We start from the raw sequence: 23,588 nt of genomic DNA on the forward strand, positions 1-23,588 counted from the left end.
TGAAAGCTTCTCTCTCCCTCACATTTCTCTGGTTATTAATAGTACCTCGAGGAAACTCAAGACAGGAGGGTAAAGTTGTGAAATTATAATTAGTTAAATGTTTCTTTCACCCACTTCAGAGGAGACGGTTCCAATGAATGGACTGTCTCACTATCCCTGTAAAATGCACACAAACACAGGAACAACCACAGAGGTACCACACACAGGTACACACACACACACATGCTCAAATAGAGCCCATATCAGAAGCACACCCACATACCACAGAGGAATAATATACACAGGTGCATACTTGTAGAAGTATACACCAGTACACACACAGGTACATACACAGAAATACACACCCACAAATGTGTACACAGACAGGTATACACAGAGAAGCATTTGCAATCAGGCACATATAGGGAAGTTAAGATATACACAGGTATACAAAAGTATACACATCCAGAAATAAGCAGGGGTAGACACACTGAAATGTACATACACAGGCTCACACACTCTAGTCTAGTTGTGAATTTCATTTCCCCATAACAGAGTTGGCTCTATACCCGTTTCCCACCATGTAACAGCAATCCCCTTATAACTCTTTACAGGTTTTCAAAGATTTTTCTCACACACCTTTTCATCTGAGGTGGAAGAAACATCACTCTTCTCACTTTGAAAATGTATAAATCCAGAGAGGTTAGGTAATTGGCTCAAGCTTGCACAGCTAGTAAGGGACAGAACCTGAACTGAAACTCTGCTCTGTTGTTGGTAGAGCTCTTTCCCTGCACTCCCAGAATGAGGATGGAGGTCAGAGCGTAGTGACAGGATTTTGCATTAATTGCATTCATTCTTGCATTCGTTTTAATCCCCAAAATATTGTAAATAATTTAATAGCAGCAAATGACATGGACATTTTCATTTCTCGTAACTGCATTGCAAGAGGACTGTGATGGATTCTCCCCTCCTCTCATAGAAACACCCCAGGGAATGAAAGAGAACAGGACAGTCTCTTACTTACCATTCAGAAGGTTGGTGTTGAGAAACAGTAGCAAAATGAACACCACTGTGGAAGCCACATTTTCCTTCATGTTGGCTCCCTTCTCTTTCCACAGGAAATGTATCAGGGGTTCACTGAAAGAGAAGAGGCACAGGCAACCTTTTTGAAACGACGGTCTGGTTAGGCACATGTACCACTGTACTCTGGGTGTTCGCAACTAATTCTTGCTCCTTGCTGAACGTGAATAACAAAACAGGAGGAAAGGAATGTAGGAAAATGTGACAAGGATGGCTTGGCTCAGAAGCATCGCCGCACACATGCCGGGAAAAATGCCACCACCAGAGGTCATCAGATGACAACGTTCAAGGGCAGCCCAGCCGCAGCTGGCTCTGTGCACACACCCCAAGGAAAAATTGTTCTCTTTGCACCCCACGGTCACCTAACAACAGATCGCCTGTTTTACGCGACATAGATTGTATTCCCTACAAAAGAATTGTCCTGGGAGGGCTTTGATCCTCCAGCCAAAATTAAGCTAGGCTGAAAAAGTCAGTGCATTCAGTTTAACTCCAACCTGGCCTCACGGATGCCACCAAGTAAGGGGGCTTCGCCTGAAGGTTCATGTAGAGAAGACTCTGGAAGCCTTCTGGGCTATGGGCATGGCTGTGAACGATGCAGTGAACTCTAGTGAACCTCCACATGGTTTCTTTCTCCCCTTTGGAAAAACCCCGTAAACAAGAAATGACAAATCCCAGTAATAATTCAAGTCCCTTGGGTTTGAAGAATTAAGCAAATTTTGAACCTGCAGGGGTTGAGAGTTTTGAGAAATTTATTATTATATTATTATTTTTACCCTTGGAACAACTTTTAAAGCCTCTAAATGTCCTTCTAAGAAAAAAGGATTTTTAAAGACATTTGGAAAAGGCTCATTAGTCTTTTTGGACTCCACACAACTCTCGGAAAACAATAGATTTGATGAAGTGTAAATTCTTGGAAACCCATGGCTTACATTTTCCCTTTAAAATTTATGTTTTTTTTTTATTTTTTTTTAAATCAGGGGAAGGGCGTCCAGGGGCAAGGCTGCCCATGTAGGGACGTCGGAAATGACTGAGTGTGGTTTGGTGAGCCCTGAAAAGACCAGCCTTTGTCCATTCCTCCTGGTCAGAGGGCGGATCACCACCTGCCAGCCTCCCACCACCTAACACACAACTTCTTGAAGCCTTCCACCTACTACTACTTCCTCTGAGATGTACTCGGAAATAGAAAACTTAGTGACAATAGAGGTTCGGTGTACACAGGCGCCATCAAGTGACTCTCTCGTAACTGAGGCTCCTGCTTCAGTAACAACTGCTGTGAAGTAGCCAGTAGCCTGTTCTTTGGGGACCTTCTAGTTGCTTTTTCAGGATTCTTTTTGAATGTCCTTCCAGGTTACATGTTCTAAGCCACCTGCTCTACCTAACCCCTCAGGGTCATCTAATTAAATCTAATTTAAATCAAGATGCTAAAGGCTCATAATGGGTTTCAAGTCATTCCTCCTACGTATGGAACACTTACCATGGGCCAGGCACTGTGCTGAGTGTCTTTAAAAATTGTTTTTTCAGGACGGCTTAAAGATGGCGGAAGAGTAAGACGCGGAGATCTCCTTCCTCCTCACAGAGACATCAGAAATACATCTACACGTGGAGCTTCTCCTGTAGAGCACCCACCGAACGCTGGCAGAGGACCTCGGACCTCCAAAAAGGCAAGAAACTCCCCACATATCTGGGTAGGGCAAAAGAAAAAAGAATAAACAGGGACAAAAGAATAGGGACGGGACCTACGCCAGTGGGAGGGAGCCGAGAAGGAGGAAAGACTCCTACACACTAGAGGCCCCTTCGCGGGCGGAGACTGCAGGCGCCGGAGGGGGAAGCTCCGGAGCCGCGGAGGACAGCTCAGCCACAGGGGTGCGGAGGGCAAAGCGGAGAGAATCCCGCAGAGGATCGGTGCCGACCGGCGCTCACCAGCCCGAGAGGCTTGTCTGCTCGACCGCCGGGGCGGGCGGGGCCGGGAGCTGAGGCTCGGGCTTCAGTCGGATCCCGGGGAAAGGGCTGGAGTTGGCAGAGTGAAGACAGCTTGAAGGGGGCTAGTGCGCCACGGCTGGCCGGGAGGGAGTTCGGGAGAAGTCTGGAGTTACCGAAGAGGCAAGAGACCTTTTCCTCCCTCTTTGCTGCCTGGGCGCAAGGAGAGGGGATTAAGTGCTCCGCTTAAAGGAGCCCTAGAACCGGGCGCGGAGCTGCCGAAGAGACAAGAGACTTTTTCTTGCCTCTTTGCTTCCTCGGGTGTGAGGTGAGGGGATTAAGAGCACCGCGTAGAGGAGCTCCAGAAACGGGCGCGAGCCGCGGCTGTCGGCACGGACAGTAGAGACGGGTGTCGGACGCTAAGGTTGCTGCTGCCACCACCAAGAGGCCTGTGTGTGAGCACAGGTCACTCTCCACACCGGCCCTCCCGGGAGCCCGTGCAGTCCGCCACTGCCGGGGTCCCGGGATCCAGGGACAGCTTCCCCGGGAGAACGCACGGCGCGCCTTGGGCCTGTGCAGCGTCACGTCGGCCTCTGACGTCGCGGACTCGCCCCGCCCCCGTGCCACTCCCTCCCCCCAGCCTGAGTGAGCTGGAGCCCCCGAATCAACTGCTCCTTTAACATCGTCCTGTCTGAGCGAAGGGCAGTCGCCCTCGGACAACCTACACGCAGAGGCGGGACCAAGTCCAAAGCTGAACCCCAGGAGCTGTGCGAACAGAGAGGAGAGGGGGAGATCTCTCCCAACAGCCTCAGAAGCGGCGGATTAAAGCTCCACAATCAACTTGAAGTGCCCTGCATCTGTTGAAAACCTGAATAGACAACGAATCATCCCAAGTTGAGGAGGTGGACTTTGGGAGCAAGATATACTATTATTTTCCCCTTTTTTTTCTTTTTGTGGGTGTGTATGGGTGTGCTGCTGTGTGAGATTTTGTCTGTATAGCTTTGCTTGCACCATTTGTCCTAGGGTTAGACCGACCCATTTTTCTGTTTTTTTTTGTTTGTTTGTTTGTTTTGGTTTTTTTTTGTTTGTTTGTTTGTTTTGTTTGTTTTTTAAAAGGAAATTTTTCTTCTTAATAATTATTTTTTATTTTAATAACTATACTTTATACTACTCTGTCTTCTCCCTTTCTTTCTTCCTTTCTTCCCTCCTTCCCTCCTTTCTTCCTTCCTTCCCCCTTCTTTCCTCCCTTCCTCTCTTCCTTCCTCCCTTTCTTCCTCTGCACCTTCCGTCCTTGCTTTCTTGCTTCCTTCCTTCATTTCTTCCTTCCTTTCTTCCTTCCTTCCCTCCCTCCCTCCTTCCTTCCTTTTCTTTCCTCTCTATTTATTCTACCTTTTATTTTGAGCCGTGTGGATTAAAGGTTCTTGGCGCCCCAGCCAGGCACCAGGGCGGTGTCCCTGAGGTGGGAGAACCAACCTCAAGACAGTAGTCCACAAGAGACCTCCGAGCTCCACGTAATATCAGACGGCGAAAATCTCCCAGAGACCTCCATCTCAACACCAAGACCCAGCTTCACTCAAGGACCAGCAAAGAACAGTGCTGGACACCCTATCCCCAACAAAGAGCAAAACAGGTCTACAGCCCCATCCATTAGCAGAGAGACTGCCTAAAATCATAATAAGGTTACCAACATCCCCAAGCACACCACCAGACGAGGACCTGCCCATCAGAAGGACAAGATCCAGCCTCATCCACCAGAACAGAGGCACTAGTCCCCCCAACCAGGGAATCTACTCAACCCACTGAACCAACCTTAGCCACTGGGGACAGCCACCAAAAACAACAGGAACTACGAACCTGCAGCGTGCAAAAAGGAGACCTCAAACACAGTAAGATAAGCGAAATGAGAAGACAGAAAAACACACAACAGATGAAGGAGCAAGATAAAAACACACCAGACCTAACAGATGAAGAGGTAATAGCCAATCTACCTGAAAGAGAATTTAGAATAATGATGGTGAAGATGATGCAAAATCTTGGAAACAGAATAGACAATTTGCAAGAAACAGTTAACAGGGACCTAGAAGAAATAAAGAGGAAGCAAGCAACGATGAGCAACACAATAAATGAAATTAAAAATACTCTAGATGGGATCAATAGCAGAATAACTGAGGCAGAAGGACGGATAAGTGACCTGGAAGATAAAATAGTGGAAATAACTGCTGCAGAGCAGAAGAAAGAAAAAAGAATGAAAAGAACTGAGGACAGTCTCAGAGATCTCTGGGACAACATTAAACGCACCAACATTAGAATCATAGGGGTCCCAGAAGAAGAAGAGAAAAAGAAAGGGACTGAGAAAATATTTGAAGAGATTATAGTTGAAAACTTCCCTAATATAGGAAAGGAAATAGTCAATCAAGTCCAGGAAGCACAGAGAGTCCCATACAGGATAAACCCAAGAATAAACACGCCGAGACACATAATAATCAAACTGTCAAAAATTAAATACAAAGAAAACATATTAAAAGCAGCAAGGGAAAAACAACAAATAACACACAAGGGAATCCCCATAAGGCTAACATCTGATCTTTCAGCAGAAACTCTACAAGCCAGAAGGGAGTGGCAGGACATATTTAAAGTGATGAAGGAAAAAAACCTACAACCAAGATTACTCTACCCAGCAAGGATCTCATTCAGATTTGATGGAGAAATTAAAACCTTTACAGACAAGCAAAAACTGAGAGAGTTCAGCACCACCAAACCAGCTCTACAACAAATCCTAAAGGAACTTCTCTAGGCAAGAAACACAAGAGAAGGAAAAGACCTACAAGAACAACCCGAAACAAGTAAATGGTAATAGGAACATACATATCGATAATTACCTTAAATGTAAATGGATTAAATGCTCCCACCAAAAGACACAGACTGGCTGAATGGATACAAAAACAAGACCCATATATATGCTGTCTACAAGAGACCCACTTCAGACCTAGGGACACATACAGACTGAAAGTAAGGGGATGGAAAAAGATATTCCATGCAAATGGAAATCAGAAGAAAGCTGGAGTAGCAATTCTCATATCAGACAAAATAGACTTTAAAATAAAGACTATTACAAGAGACAAAGAAGGACACTACATAATGATCAAGGGATCGATCCATGAAGAAGATATAACAATTGTAAATATTTATGCACCCAACATAGGAGCACCTCAATACATAAGGCAAATACTAACAGCCTTAAAAGGGGAAATCGACAGCAACACAATTATAATGGGGGACTTTAACACCCCACTTTCACCAATGGACAGATCATCCAAAATGAAAATAAATAAGGAAACACAAGCTTTAAATGATACATTACACAAGATGGACTTAATTGATATTTATAGGACATTCCATCCAAAAACAACAGAATACACATTTTTCTCAAGTGCTCATGGAACATTCTCCAGGATTGATCATATATTGGGTCACAAATCTAGCCTTGGCAAATTTAAGAAAATTGAAATCGTATCAAGTATCTTTTCCGACCACAACGCTATGAGACTAAATATCAATTATAGGAAAAGATCTGTAAAAAATACAAACACATGGAGGCTAAACAATACACTACTTAATAACGAAGTGATCACTGAAGAAATCAAAGAGGAAATCAAAAAATACTTAGAAACAAATGACAATGGAGACACAACGACCCAAAACCTATGGGATACAGCAAAAGCAGTTCTAAGAGGCAAGTTTATAGCAATACAATCATACCTTAAGAAACAGGAAACATCTCGAATAAACAACCTAACTTTGCACTTAAAGCAATTAGAGAAAGAAGAACAAAAAACCCCCAAATTTAGCAGAAGGAAAGAAATCATAAAGATCAGATCAGAAATAAATGAAAAAGAAGTGAAGGAAACAATAGCAAAGATCAATAAAACTAAAAGCTGGTTCTTTGAGAAGATAAATAAAATTGATAAACCGTTAGCCAGACTCATCAAGAATAAAAGAGAGAAGACTCAAATCAATAGAATTAGAAATGAAAAAGGAGATATAACAACTGACACTGCAGAAATACAAAAGATTATTAGAGATTACTACAAGCAACTGTATGCCAATAAAATGGACAACCTGGAAGAAATGGACAAATTCTTAGAAATGCACAACCTGCCGAGACTGAACCAGGAAGAAATAGAAAATATGAACAGACCAATCACAAGCACTGAAATTGAAACTGTGATTAAAAATCTTCCAGCAAACAAAAGTCCAGGACCAGATGGCTTCACAGGCGAATTCTATCAAACATTTAGAGAAGAGCTAACACCTATCCTTCTCAAACTCTTCCAACAGATAGCAGAGGGAGGAACACTCCCAAACTCATTCTATGAGGCCAACATCACCCTGATACCAAAACCAGACAAAGACGTCACAAAGAAAGAAAACTACAGGCCAATATCACTGATGAACATAGATGCAAAAATCCTCAACAAAATATTAGCAAACAGAATCCAGCAGCACATTAAAAGGATCATACACCATGATCAAGTGGGGTTTATCCCAGGAATGCAAGGATTCTTCAATATACGCAAATCAATCAATGTGATACACCATATCAACAAACTGAAGGAGAAAAACCATATGATCATCTCAATAGATGCAGAGAAAGCTTTTGACAAAATTCAACACTCATTTATGATAAAAACCTTGCAGAAAGTGGGCATAGAGGGAACTTTCCTCAACATAATAAAGGCCATATATGACAAACCCACAGCTAGCATCGTTCTCAATGGTGAAAAACTGAAACCATTTCCACTAAGATCAGGAACAAGACAAGGTTGCCCACTCTCACCACTCTTATTCAACATAGTTTTGGAAGTTCTAGCCACAGCAATCAGAGAAGAAAAAGAAATAAAAGGAATCCAAATAGGAAAAGAAGAAGTAAAGCTGTCACTGTTTGCAGATGACATGATACTATACATAGAGAATCCTAAGGATGCTACCAGAAAACTACTAAAGCTAATCAATGAATTTAGTAAAGTTGCAGGATACAAAATTAATGCACAGAAATCTCTGGCATTCTTATACACTAATGATGAAAAATCTGAGAGTGAAATTAAGAAAACGCTCCCATTTACCATTGCAACAAAAAGAATAAAATATCTAGGAATAAACCTACCTAAGGAGACAAAAGACTTGTATGCAGAAAACTATAAGACACTGATGAAAGAAATTAAAGATGATACAAATAGGTGGAGAAATATACCATGTTCTTGGATTGGAAGAATCAACATTGTGAAAATGACTATACTACCCAAAGCAATCTACCGATTCAATGCAATCCCTATCAAATTACCACTGGCATTTTTTACAGAACTAGAACAAAAAATTTCACAATTTGTATGGAAACACAAAAGACCCCGAATAGCCAAAGCAATCTTGAGAACGAGAAATGGAGCTGGAGGAATTAGGCTCCCTGACTTCAGACTCTACTACAAGGCTACAGTAATCAAGACAATATGGTACTGGCACAAAAACAGAAATATAGATCAATGGAACAGGATAGAGAGCCCAGAGATAAACCCACGCACATATGGTCACCTTATCTTTGATAAAGGAGGGAAGGATATACAGTGGAGAAAAGACAGCCTCTTCAATAAGTGGTGCTGGGAAAACTGGACAGCTACATGTAAAAGTATGAAATTAGAACACTCCCTAACACCACACACAAAAATAAACTCAAAATGGGTTAAAGACCTAAATGTAAGGCCAGACACTATCAAACTCTTAGAGGAAAACATAGGCAGAACACTATACGACATAAATCACAGCAAGATCCTTTTTGACCCATCTCCTAGAGAAATGGAAATAAAAACACAAATAAACAAATGGGACCTAATGAAACTTAAAAGCTTTTGCACAGCAAAGGATACCATAAACAAGACCAAAAGACAACCCTCAGAATGGGAGAAAATATTTGCAAATGAAGCAACTGACAAAGGATTAATTTCCAAAATTTATAAGCAACTCATGCAGCTCAATAACAAAAAAACAAACAACCCAATCCAAAAATGGGCAGAAGAACTAAATAGACATTTCTCCAAAGAAGATATACAGATTGCTAACAAACACATGAAAGAATGCTCAACCTCATTAATCATTAGAGAAATGCAAATCAAAACTACAATGAGATATCATCTCACACCGGTCAGATTGGCCATCATCAAAAACTCTAGAAACAATAAATGCTGGAGAGGGTGTGGAGAAAAGGGAACCCTCTTGCACTGCTGGTGGGAATGTAAATTGATACAGCCGCTATGGAGAACAGTATGGAGGTTCCTTAAAAAACTACAAATAGAACTACCATACGACCCTGCAATCCCACTACTGGGAATATACCCTGAGAAAACTATAATTCAGAAAGACTCATGTACCAAAATGTTCATTGCAGCTCTATTTACAATAGCCAGGACATGGAAGCAACCTAAATGTCCATCAACAGATGAATGGATAAAGAAGATGTGGCACATATATACAATGGAATATTACTCAGCCATAAAAAGAAATGAAACTGAGTTATTTATAATGAGGTGGATGGACCTGGAGTCTGTCATACAGAGTGAAGTAAGTCAGAAGGAGAAAAACAAATACCGTATGCTAACACATATATATGGACTCTAAGGGAAAAAAATGTCATGAAGAGGTTAGTGGTAGGACGGGAATAAAACACAGACTTACTCGAGCATGGACTTGAGGATATGGGGAGGGGGAGGGGTGGGCTGTGACGAAGTGGGGGAGTGGCAGGGACATATATACACTATCAATTGTAAATTAGATAGCTGGTGGGAAGCTGCTGCATAGCACAGGGAGATCACCTCTGTGCTGTGTGACCGCCTGGGGGGGTGGGATAGGGAGGGTGGGAGAGAGGGTGATGCAAGAGGGAGGAGATGTGGGAGCATGTGTGTATGTATAACTGATTTAGTTTGTTGTAGAGGGAAAACTAACACACTATTGTAAAACAATTATACTACAATAAAGATGTTAAAAAAATAAAATAAAATAAAATAAAATAAAAATAAAAAAAAAAACAAAACATTCAGAAAACTAGGAATAAAAGGGAACTTCTCCAACATGATAAAGGTCATTTAAAAAAAAAAAAAAAAAAAAAAAAAACAAAAATTGTTTTTTCAGCTGTGCTGTGCAGCATGTGGGATCTTAGTTCCCTGACCAGGGATCGAACCCACAACCCCTGCATCGGAAGGGCAGAGTCTTAACCACTGGACCACCAGGGAAGTCCCTGTGCTGAGTGTCTTAATCGTGCAAATTGCCCTGAGCCCTCACAATACCCCTGTGTGTAGCATGGGCTATTACAATCCCCCCTTTTTAAAATTTAATTTTTATTTTATATGGGAGTAGGTTCATTTACAATGCTGTTTCAGGTGTACAACAAAGTGGTTCAGTTATACATATACATGTATCCATTCTTTTTCAGATCGTTTCCCGTATAGGTTATTACAGAATATTGGACAAAGTTCCCTGTGCTATACAGTAGGTTCTTGTTGATTATCAATTTTATACATAGTAGTGTGTATATGTTTATCCCAGCCTCCTAATTTACCCCTCCCCCCAACCTTTCCCCTTTGGTAACCATAAGTTTGTTTTCTAAGTCTGTGAGTCTGTTTCCTTTTTGTAAATAAGTTCATTTGTATCCTTTTGAAAGATTCCACATGTAAGTGATGTCATCTGATATTTGTCTTTCTCCCTTACCATCCCTTTTAACAAAAGAGGAAATGAAAGTGTAGAAAGGTGTAGTAAATTGTCAGTCACGTGCCATTGGGAGAGAGGAATCTGGCAAATCTGAGAGTGTCTGATGAATCATCCTCATTTGTGGACAGTGTGTGATGAACGTGCAATTGTACCCCATTCTATGGAGGAGACAGTGGAGACCACAGTGACTGAGTCAAGGTGAACAGCACCCCAGCCTGGAGCGGGTGTGGAGTCAAGAGAGCCAGGACTCAGGGAGCTCAACCGCCATACTTGTGCCTGAGGATCTCAAACACTGTTGTTCTCCCTAATCCAGCTTCACTGGATCCATCTAGACCTGAAAGAGTCTTTTGTCCTAGAGATCTGATCTCAGCCTGGCTTGGGGATGGGAATTCTACCTGCTGGCTGAAGAAGTTGTAGAATATCCTTTTATTGAAACTTCCCTCCTCTTTTTGCATCAAAATACTTGAGATCAACTGCTATAAATCACACCTTTTGGGCGAGGTCACGTGCTAACTAGACAGCTCTTCCAAATCAGGGCTCCACGTGTTTTGAAAAAGAAATGCCTGGATGGGGAGCAGGGTGGAGCAGGCAGGAACAGATACTTTCATCACTTATGCTTCCTGGTATGCTGGTCCAGGCTCAAAGAAACTCTCCTAAATAAAATTCTCCAATAAAAATGCTTTCAGGAAGCATTTTATAAACTAAAAAGAAATAAGCTCCTCTAGGATTTCCTAAGATATCCTGGAATCTGTTGACTAACCACGGGTAGTTTCTGACACCTTGAAACCCCCATGTCAGGGAATTGGACACGCTCATAGTGGTCTCATTACAGTGTTTCAATAAATAATGATTCCCAACTCATCCTTCAACTGACTCTCCAGCAGGGTAAACACAGTGGGGTAAGTTAACCTTCAGAGAGAAAGATAACCCCAACTGCCCACTTTGCTATGCTGACTGTTAACCTGATCATCTGTTGTGGTCTCTCCCCTCACTAGGCATACCTCCCACTGTCCACTGATCATTTTTTATGGCTGGTGGACATGAGGCTCGGGATAAATTTGGTTTTTGTCTCAAACTAAAAATAGAGTTACAGTATGATCCAGCAATCCCACCCTTGGGCATATATCTGGAAAGGACAAAAATTCGAATTCGAAAAGATACATGCACCCCAATGTTCACAGCAGCACTATTTACAATAGCCAAGACCTAGAAGCAATCTAAATGTCCATCAACAGATGAATGGATAAAGAAGATGTGGTGTATATATACAATGGAATATTACTCAGCCATAAAAAAGAGTGAAATAATGCCATTTGCAGCAATGTGGATTACCTAGAGATTATCATACTAAGTAAAATAAGTCAGACAAAGACAAATATAATATGATATAACTTACATGTGGAATCTAAAAAAATGGATACAAATTAACTTATTTACAAAACAGAAACAGGCTCACGGGCATGGAAAACAAACTTATGGCTACCAAAGGGGAATGTCGGGGGGAGGGATAAATTAGGAGCTCGGGATTAACAGATATGCACCACTATACATAAACAACAAGATCCTACTGTATAGCACAGGGAATTATATTCAATACCTTGTAATAACCTATAATGGAAAATAATCCAAAAAAGAATATTTGAATATTTGGAATATTCAGATCTGAAGTCTGACTCACTTTGCTGTTTGCTGTACACCAGAAACTAACATAACATTGTAAACCAACTACACTTCAATAAAAAAATGTGTAAATAACTTAAAAAAAATTTCTGTTTTTGTCTCTCTGAGTCAACTCCCCCATTGCAGCAGGATCTTGGTCAAGATTATTCACTCTAAGTGGGGCTGGAACATCCAAAGAGTGTCCACAGACTGCTTTTAGTGATGTTTATAGTGGTAAATGGCTCCACATATTTGGAGTTCAACTAGGAAAAAGTTAGCCCTATACTCGCATCAGAGGACAGTTATCTTGGTTTCACTCCTCAGTAGCTCCCCTAGTGTGACTGTGGTTTAAAAATGCAAACATTAAAACTGAAAAGCAGGTCTGTAGCAAGTCAGCAGCCTCCACGCCTTGCCCATGACAAACTACCTTGGCTTCCTCGCTTCTGAATGCTCAGAGACTCTCCCATCTTTATGCTCCTCCGGAATGTCATTCAAATATGCCTTCTCACGGTGCTATGTCCCACTCTGGTATGACCCCACAAACCCTCTTCTTCCTCATCTTGCTCTGCATTAATGCTCATCCTGTTCAGATTCTCTCTTCCCTTCATCACTCTTTCCCATTAAGCCAAGTCTCAGCTACACAGGCCATGGGTTGAGAAAGCAGGGGCAGGACAGGAGTGGAGACGCAGACATAGAGAATGGATTTGAGGACACGGGGAGGGGGAAGGGTAAACTGGGACGAAGCGAGAGAGTGGCATGGACATGTATACACCACCAAATGTGAAGTGGATAGCTAGTGGGAAGCAGCCGCATAGCACAGGGAGATGGGCTCGGTGCTTTGTGTCCACCTAGAGGGGTGGGATAGGGAGGGTGGGAGGGAGACACAAGGAGGAGATATGGGAACATATGTGTATGTATAGCTGATTCACTTCGTTATACAGCAGAAACTAACACACCATTGTAAAGCAATTATACGCCAATAAAGATGTTAAAAAAACAACAACAGACCTGAGCTTTCACCCTTTACCCCCTGGTAGACTCTATCTGCATATGCTGGCTCACCCAGGTCCGGAGCCAATCCCAGACGCCAGAAATCTCAGCGCTACCATTTTGTGGGACTTGCTCCCAAGACCTGGTGTCAGGTGGTCTTGAGGTGAATGCAATTCTCACCTTGTCTTGCCTCATCTGCTACTGTTGCCCCAATGCTCTACTAAGATTTTGACTCAGTTTCCTTGACTCTAGAAATGAACCTAGCATGCTGGGCAGGGATTCTGAGGACCTACCTAGCTCTTGCAAGCCCAATTCCCATGGATAAGCAGGGCCCCATCCAAGATTTGAATTTCTTTAAAGAATGTCACACATGCGAAATGCACAAATCATAAGTATTCTGCTCAATGAATTACCGCAAAGTGAATATGTCTATGTTACCATCAGGTCAAGAAATAGAACACTAAGAGCATCCCAGAAATCTCCCCGGTGCCTCCCCACAATCTCTACCCACCCTTTCCCAAGAGGAACCACTCTTCTGACTTTTAACACTGCAGATTAGTTTTGCTTACTTTTGGACTTTATAGAAATAGAATCATACAATATGCATTTTTTGAGTGTGTGTGTCTGGCTTCTTTCATTTCACATTGTTGTATGATTCAGCCTTGTTGTTACATGGACTCATACAAAATTCATTTTCACTTCACCTCATTCATCTTCATTCATATTACATTGAATGAAAGACCACAATTTATTTCCTCATTCTACTCTTGATGGACATTTGAGGGTTCCAGTTTTTGGTAAACTTTGGATTTTGCTAAGATCGATCAAGACTCCGATGGCAGGGGAGCCCTGCACACCTCATACCCACTTTGCGCTCCTCTCCAACTTTCAGTTCTCTACTGTAAATGGTTAGGACACCACCTGCCATACCTCCTGACTATAAATGCAAATTAAGTTCCAAATGCCTGTCTGGTCCTAAAATTGCAAACAATCTCATTTCTTGCAAACAAATTTGAAATACATTCACCCATTGTTTGAAATGTTGGGAATTGTGTTAGCTGCTTCCTTTGGGGTCTGCTGGGTTGGCATCCTCTGCCCGCTGGGTCTCCTTACCTGCTGGCTCCACCTGTTAGATGGCCTGAGGCTAAAAAAACAGGGCGAGAACCCCACAGGTACCTTTTGATTTCCAGGAATCTGGCATGTCTTTCCAATATAGAGTGCTAATATTTAGTTTGGAAAGCAGAGGACTTTAGAGAGAATAAGTGAATCACTGAAGGCTTAAAGTTGAAAAAGCAGAGCAAGAATCTAAGACAGGGGATGCATATCTGCATGCAGAAGAACTGGTCCTGTGCTAGTATTGTCAAACACTGGACTTGGAGCCAGCTTAGCGCTCTGTCTTTGACAGGGGAATCTGAAGAGGTTTTCAGGATAACATGGCAGCCACTCCTGAATGCAGACATTGAATGTCGCGGATACAGTGCTAGGAGAACCCTGGCCTGAGGGTGGGGAGATGAAGGTCCTAGCTCTTCCTGGGTTGCGTGCAAACACGTGCCCACAGCACTGAAGTGTTTATCTGTCCATAGGCCAGAAATCATAGTTACACATTTGTTTGTGAAATTTCACAGCAGGACGTTTGCTCATATGTCATCCGTTATTATTTTTCTTTTCTTTTTTAATCACTGCAATGATCAAGTTTACATTTTATTGCTTCTCAAACAGGTTGCCTTCTCATTCCCTGTCCTGGGAAACATCTGGCACTTTCCATAAGGCAATCACTTCTATATGAAACGACCATCCCAGTCGAACCCAGCAGTTTAGTCAGAACATCATGGCTGTGTGGCTGTTACTAGAAATAGTAGAGAGACAGTTAGAAAATATCCACCTGATTCCAGACACCCCCTCCCTCCTCTTGTGTGAATCCCAGAACTTCTCAAACTTCTTGAAGACTCTCTGTCTGTGAAAATGCATCCAAGCAGAGGGACTATATACTGTGCATGACCACAGCTGTGTGATGTAAGAGGCAGACAATTAGCAGAGATCGGATTTGTCCAAACTGGAGCCAAATCAGGGTTGGTACTGCACCCGGGGACTTACATAGAGAGATCTCCTGGCCCCTAACCTAATCGGGGTAAATCGCTCACGCTGATGTATGTGCCTTTGCAGGGAGTCACTTTAATAAAACAGAACACTGAGTGCTTCCTCACGGCTGGAGGCATCGCTTCCAAATCCAATTACACCAACTCCTCTCACTGGCCGCAGCATCCCAGGAACATCTTTGTTCTCAGAGAGGCTTATTTTCGCTCAGCCTCCCGGGCTTGAAGGCAAGAATAGGAACTGGGTGAGTTTCAATTTTCCCCTCAGTGCATACTTCAGACAGATGGTGGAAATTGCCCTTTGGCCTGATTTTCAGAGGAACTAGCTCCTCATAAGACCATCAGTTAACAACAATTAAAAAAAATCCACAAATTGTACCTTAGGTTTTGCAGTTTACAAAGCCGTTCCAGACTCCAGTGCTTTTCAGTCCAGGATTCACATTAGAACCATGTAGGGAACTTCTTAAAAGGACCAACTCCTATGTCTTGCAAGAGGTTCTGATTGATTCAGAATTGGGTCCACTGGCACATGGACATTTTAACAAAGCCCTCCAGATGATTTCAGTGTAAAGTCAGGGCTGGGAACCACTGATGCCGCCTAACACATATAATGTCTCTGCTAGGAGGCTTCCCTCGATGGGAGAGGAAACCGAGGCTCAGAGAGGTAACTGGTTTTGCCCGCCATCACACAGCTCAGCCAGCACAGCAGAAATGGGAATCCAGTCTTTAGACTGGGAGTCCTGCCTCAAATTAACAACAACATCAAAGACAAAATGACAAAACATTTACATGGTGATCTGTAGTGTTTAAAGCACTTGCACATCATGGTCATATTTTATTCTTACAATAATCCTGTGCAGAGACAGGAAAGCTATTATTGTTCCTACTACTATGTCACGGCTCCCGTGTCAAAGGTGAGAAAATGGAAGCCCAAGGAGGTACGTGGTTTAAACCAACAAGCTTATCTTAAAAGCCTCCAGTGTGCTCAGAACTGAGTGGTGATAAAATCAGCAAACCCTCGTGTAGGACACACTACATGCCAGGCACTGAGATGTAAGTTCTACGAATATGTCCATTTTACAGATGAGGACACTGGAGCCCAGAGAGGCTTTGTGAGCTGTCCGAGGTCACACAGCTCGTGAGCAGTGTATGGAGGGAGAGGAACTCTGCAGCTGGGCTCCATGATCTGGGTTGTTAACCACCATGCTTTGCACTTCTGATGGCTACAAAGGAGTAGTGGCCCCTACCTTCAAGAAGCTCCAACGCACAGAACACAGCCCGACCATGGCTTGGTGGACAGGTCAGAGGACCTTGGGACCATGGGTTCTGAGCCGTCTAAGGCATCCTTCTTTCTGATAAAGGGCACGCTTAGCACCCTCTCCCTTCCCAGAGTCGGCTCTGATACAGGGTGCTGCGGGGATCTAGGTATGGTCCTTCAGTAGCAGTGGGTGTTCCTGGGGCACTGCTTCTAGAGTCTGTTCTGGGCGCCACTGCCCAGCCCAGATACAATGGGTCAAAATTTTTGGAGGGTGGGACCTAAGGAGGGGCATTTTTTTAAATTAAAAAATGTTATTGGAATATAATTGTGCAGCATTAGCTAAAACCTCTATCAAGTCACATAACAATCATTTCTGTGATGGGAGCAATTAAGATCTAGTCGCTTAGAAACTTTGAAGTTTATAATACATTGTTGTCTCTAATCACTATGCTCTGCATGAGATCTCCAGGGCTTATTTATCTACTGATTGCAAGCTGGCGCTGGAAGGGGCGGTTTTAACAAGCACTTAGGTGATTCTTATGGAGCCCTGATTATAGCATAAAGGACTAGGCAAGGCAGCTACTGGTTAGGAGGTAGGATTGGATCCTCCTCCATGCTCTGGGCCTGGAAAGGGCATTTTCCTAAAAGGACTGACCTGAGCTGAGGGTTCCTTGTGAGGAGAGCTACGAGGTCAAGGGCACTCTCTCCCCGGGGGTGTAAGTCTACACCAGGGAGCAACTGTTACATTTTCAAGGAATGTTGTAAGCCAGCGGGCTTCCTGTTGGTAGCTTGAAATCAGCTGTAGTGGGAGTACTTATACGGTGGGAATTGGCAAATGCAATATATCAGAATGTTTCTTTCTTCTTTTATTTTCTCCTGGAAGAGCAGTTGTTAACCTTTGACCAGCATACCCCTCACTCCGTCTCTCTGGGCTCGGTGTCCCCCCATGTAAGAGGAGGACTTGGGGGTAGTTGAAGCTTTCAGGCCAGCTTAATGCAGTTTTGCAGGGAGCCCTTTCTGACTGGGGGAGACCTCGTGAACCCAGGACCCCTCCCCTCCTCCTCTTCCTCTCATCTGCCTCCCTCTCTGTGCTGACTTAACCCGGCCTTCCTCGGGGTCCTGGGCAGACTCCCCCCCATTGCTGCCTCCGCTTGTGGAAGCTGCAAGGTTATTATTTTGCTCCTTCCTGTTGACAACTGCATCGGAGGTTAGCGGGACCTCCAACTGCTTAACACGTTAGCTTTCTAGATATGGTACACAACACCCAAATCAAACAAACGAACCCTCCCCTAACCGTAAGCTAAAAACTCGGCTCACCTTGACCCTCGTAAGTGCGCCTCTCACAGTAGCCTGGCGCTTCTGTGATAGAACATTTTCAGCACGCGTCCTATTCACCCAGCCCGGAGAGTGCCCTGACCTGCCTGCCCCAGCTTTCCATAGCTGGGGCCACTTGAGCTCCACCTGCAGGCTCTGGGCAGGATGTCCGTGCAGTGAGAGAGGCCCAGGGAAGGCTTGCATCGGGTTCTGTTCCTGGTGCTGGAATCCTGCGTGGTCAACTGTTAAGACCCCACTCCTTCCATAACAGGCCCTTCAGGCCCTGGCTGTCTGCCCAGTGCCCAGATCAGTGGCTGACTCCTAGGGCCGGCCTGCATCCCCATATTCTGTTGGCCTCAGCATCCATGGTGTGTGGCTGGACCGTCTTTCTGAATGCCTGGCAGAATTCCCGGATGCTGCCTCCTTGCAGCTCAGTTTGTCGCCTGACCCCTTCCATCTTGCACTGTCCCTCTCATTGTGGACTCTGCTGCTCTTCTTGGGAGGAATGATAGGTTTCAAGGTCCTGGCTCCTCCTGACCCCGATGCCTCTCATTCCTAGAGAGCAGTAAAGCACCCCTCTGCATTCTTCTTTTTAAGATAAATCTATTTATTTATTTATTTAATTTTTGGCTGCACTGGGTCATCGTTGCTGCGCGCGGGCTTTCTCTAGTTGTGGTGAGCAGGGTCTCCTCTTCGTTGCGGTGTGCCGGCTTCTCATTGCGGTGGCTTCTCTCGTTGTGGAGCACGGGCTCTAGGCGTGCAGGCTTTGGTAGTTATGGCACGCAGGCTCCGTAGTTGTGGCTCGTGGGCTCTAGAGCACAGGCTCAGTAGTTGTGGCGCACGGGCTTCGTTGCTCCATGGCGTGTGGGATCTTCCCGGACCAGGGCTCGAACCCGTGTCCCCTGCATTGGCAGGCGGATTCTTAGCCACTGCGCCACCAGGGAAGTCCCCGGAAGTCCCCCTCTGTATTCTTGATATCAACCAAGTTTAATCTCTGCACACTTCCGAAGGTTTCACACCTTCTCATTTACTCATTTTGCTCAGTAATTCTGTGAGCTGTCTGTTTTCACATCTGGCTCACCTCCCTGTCAAAATATGCTCAGCCTCGTCTAACATGCATGTGTAGGCACACAGACTAATAATAACAGCCCACATCAGCCCCCGTCCTCCCACCCTGCAGCCCAGAGCAGGTGAACAATTGCTACCATGTGACTCCTGCACATTCCCTGAAAAATCTCTTGGCCATTTAAAGAGATCATGGGTGTGTCCTCTTCCACCTTGGAGGAAATTCATTGGTGAAATTGGAAGTGGCAGAAGCCACGTGACAGAGGAAGAGGATCAGGACTCAACCAGAAGATCAGCTTGAATTATGCCAGGGGAGGGCGGGCCTGGCCAGGTTTGAGTAATAAGATAACTTTTTTTTTTTTTTTCCTGTTTCACCAGGATACTTAAATATGGCTGTGTATTCATTCATTCATTTATCAAATATTGATATTTATCTCCTTCACCTTCTTCAGGCCATTGCTTAAATGTCACCTTATCAGCAAGATCTTCATTGACCACTGTCTTCAAACCCCATCTCCAGCACTGCTCCACATTCTTCATCCCCCACCCCACTTTACTGTTCTCCACAGCTCATACCATCAACTGCCCCATGATATTTTTCCTCATTCGTTTGCTGATGGTGTGTTTCCCTCCACCAGTCTGTAAGCTCCACTAGAGCAGAGACTGTGCAGGACAGTGCCTAGGGCTGTGGCCTAAATCCCAGTGATCTCAGAATGCTCAGTTTTGTCTATGTTCTGGAAAACATGTCATGTCTTACTGAAACAATGTCTGCCCCTTCCAGAGGAAATTGGTTTCCTTGCTCCCCTAAAATTGTAGCCTATCAGCAACTAGCCAATCCATGGTGCTGGAATCTTCCCATTTCTCTTCCCTTCAGAGTATTTAAGAAGAGAGATTTTGGAGCCAAATTATCTGAGTTGGCATCCTGTTCTGTCATTTACTAGATGTGTGATCACAGGTAACTTACTTAACTTCTCCGTGCCTTAGTTTCCTCATCTGTAAAATGGGAATAATGCACGGATCAACCTCGCAGAAATATGATGAAGATTCAAAGAGTTGGTATTGGTAATGGGCTTAAAATAGTGCCCAGTCTACAATGAAGACTATATAAATGTTTGTTAAATTTCCTCTGTTCTCCCATTGCTGACTGCTTCTCCTTCCTAACTCTCTCCTACCCAAGAACTTTCCACAGTGAAAGAACTAAGAACTAAGGTCGAGTGGCATCCTTTCCATGGGAAATGCTGCAATTAGAATTTCAGTGGAGGCAATGGGGGTGTGAGCAGATTGGATTATAGGCCCCAACTCTTTGCTCCCGCCCAGTCAGAGGATTCCATACCCCCATCCATTGTCATTAGACACACTCATGTGTAAACAAAGAAGAACAGAGTTTGCTCGCTCCCCAACTCTACAAAGATGAAGTGGTCAGCCACTGCAGTGCACCCTAAGAGGAACTGAGGATGAAAAATGGGATGAGACACTCGGCTTTGGAAAAACAGCCTCTTGGATAGTTGGATGCACAGATCGGGGAGAATTTTTATGAACCCAGATTCTTGCATCTTCCCACACGTAGAAGAGCAAAAAAATCATTAACTTGAGATATCCATTCTTGTGACCAGCAGTAATCTTTTTTTTTTTCAATTTTTATTGAAGTATAGTTGGTTGATTTACAATGTTGTGTTAGTTTCAGGTGTACAGAAATGTGATTCAGTTAAATCTATCTATCTATCTATCTATCTATCTATCTATCTATCTATCTTAGATACTTTTCCATTATAGGTTATTACAAGATATAAGTATAGTTGCCTGTGCTATAGAGTAGGTCTTTGTTGTTGGTTATCTATTTTATATATAGTAGTGTGTGCATTTCAGCATTAATCTTTTACAAGATGTATACTGAATTGCATGTATTTCCTAGCCAAAAATCACATATAAACTCTCTCCTCCTTTACCTCTTCAGAAAGGTTCCCTCCGAGCTACTGAGGGGCTGTCTCCCAGGTTATAGTCCTCAGTAAGGTCCTTGAATAAAACTTAAACTCACAACTCTTACACTGTGCGTTTTTCTTTAAGGCTTCACGTGCACCCTGTGGGTGGAGTACACATCTCATCTCAATGAATTTGGACTTGGCCACATGGAAAACTCTAGTCAATGGAATGTGAGTGGTTGTGATTGTTTTTGCTGTATCGAAACAGAGCCTTAAATACAATTGCATGGTATTGTATGTATTGGCTGAGGTCTTCCTGCTCTTGTTTCTCCATATGTCTTCCGGATGTGCCACATGGTGCCTACTCCCTCCATCTGGGTTCCAGAATGAGAAAACAGGTGGAGCCCAGATAAGCTCAGCTGAGTCCAGCCAATCCCAGCAGAGCCACGGCCAACCTGCTGCTGAGCCACAGTCCTTACGTAAAGTGAGCACAGAGGAAATGTGTTGTCAGCCACTGAGAAAGCACCATTTGTTACCACTGCAGAACTGACCAATCCAGGGCAAGAATAGTAGGAGGAGAACGTATGTTTAGCAAGACTGTTCAAACGAGATCATTTTTTTCACAGATGGATCTCTGTCTGTGTTATATATGTGTCTGTGAATGTGCGGTTCATCCAAACACAAAACAACTTAAATAATCATCGCTCTTATATTGGTAACAACCTTGTCTACTACGTATATTTCCAATTCTAGAAATGTGGGCTTGGGAAGTGAGAAGGGAAGTTAAAAATAAAATTAAAAACAATAAATTGTTGACCAACTGGCATTACCTCTCTGGCTCCCTGGTTATTTGTCTCAAGAGGAAATGAACAGCAGGAGTTCTAGAATCATGGCATTTTGGATATGAAAGGAGCCAAAAGACACGTAAGGATTCTAATCCAACCTCTCCCTTTTACAGGTTGGGCAACTAAGGCCTGGAGAGATGAAGTGCTTTGGCCAAGTGCCTGATGGGAGAATCTTTAGAACACTGAGAACGGGCTGTGTGCACATCTGAGAAAGTTGCAATATCTAAGAAGAAATTTTCAAGAATGTGTCAAAAGCATTTTTCCTCTCTAATTCCTGCTTTTTTCTACATCTCAGTTAGAACTCTGGGAGACCACAGGAGTAGCAAAAGCTTCTCATGTCCATCAGAATTTGGTTCTCCTTTTCCTTCTGGGCAGTGAGTTAAAGTTGGCTTCATTGGCTCCCCTGTAGTTAGACAGAGGCAGGTGAAGGAGTTGGGGCCTCTGAAAGTGGGCAGAAATAATGTACTTTTCATCTAGTCCTGTTCTATAAGGTATTCACACATTCTCTCTCTCTCTCTGATCCATTACTGCCCAGAGGATGATGAAATGGAAGACTTCAGTCGTATGGGCTTAGTACAGCCCATAGATGGAAGGGTCCTGCATCCTCTTCTGATGCCCACTGGACTGGGACATGGGTGAGAAACAAATTTTGGTTGTTAAGCTTCTGAGACAGAGAGAGGTTGGGTGTTATAATGACTAGCCTTACTTAGATGACTAATCCAGGGATAATCCAGAGACAATCAGTGCAGCTTAGTTTAGATGGTAACTACCATATTTAACCAAGTAGAAGAGCTATAAATAAGAAGGAAGCCTCTGACATCTGGCCCACTGCCACTGTTCCTTCTTGAATACCATCATCAAAGTCTCCGAGTAACCTGTGCCTTGCTTGCTCTGCATTTTCAGCCCCAGACACTGTCACATTCATATGTGTCCACAGGTGTTCAACAACACTTGTTGATGGCTGACTGACTACTTTTATAAAGCCATACACAATATATTATTTTGATTCACAGATCCATTGAAAGAGCACTTGACTTGAGCTCTATAATACATTCTTCCCATTAAGCAATGGGCCCTCCATATTACTGAGGGCTATGTTCTGAGACCTTATGGATTCTTCCAATAAAGCTGCTCATGTTCACCAATTCGAACTCTAGGACAGATGGGGGACAAAGCCAACTGAGAAGTGGTTGCTGGATAAGTGAGCTTTGAATAGTGATGCACTTCTCTAGCCCAAAGTAAGACAACAGCACTTAGAAAAAGAGAATATAATATGCTTAACACCTTAAAACGTAAGTGCTACTGTCAATTATAAAAGAATCCCTGTATAGATTTCTTAATAAGTCCACCATCCTATTAGTGTATATCAACAACCAGTAGGCCTAACTCCCAATTGGTTGCTAGGTTTCCTGTGTCAATGCATTTGCACATGGAAATAGAAAGGCCCATGCAGACGTCTGCGTATTTGGCTACCGTGACTTTGGCCTGGCAGAACCCAGTAAATCATTGTTGACTCACTGCTTTACAATAATAGCATCACCTCTTTGTACAACGTGTAGTTGATGGTGTGTCTTCCAGACAACCCTCTCTGAGATTGCCAAGGACAAAGAAAGGATTAGGAAGTCCGTATCTAAAAGCTTAGTCAATTTCTCCTTATCTTTGTAAACATTCTTGTAATATTATCCATAATGATTTTTCATCCTTGGCCTGGCAGACA

General features: G+C 43.5%; 1 protein-coding gene across 4 annotated transcripts in view; it reads right to left on the bottom strand.

Moving 5' to 3' along the window:
• The window catches only part of PRLR (prolactin receptor), a 39,433-nt gene that overhangs the window by 14,581 nt on the left and 1,264 nt on the right, over positions 1 to 23,588 (bottom strand). For 2 of the 4 annotated variants that reach the window (XM_067033340.1, XM_067033339.1), the window contains exon 1: positions 1,004 to 1,073. In XM_067033340.1, the coding sequence (XP_066889441.1) occupies positions 1,004 to 1,073 (70 nt within the window). Of the gene's footprint in view, positions 1 to 1,003; positions 1,117 to 23,588 lie in introns of those variants that run through there. The other 2 variants (XM_067033341.1, XM_059061366.1) reach the window with 2 other exon arrangements.

This window comes from Kogia breviceps, chromosome 4 (assembly GCF_026419965.1).
Source record: "Kogia breviceps isolate mKogBre1 chromosome 4, mKogBre1 haplotype 1, whole genome shotgun sequence".
Taxonomy (NCBI): domain Eukaryota; kingdom Metazoa; phylum Chordata; class Mammalia; order Artiodactyla; family Physeteridae; genus Kogia; species Kogia breviceps.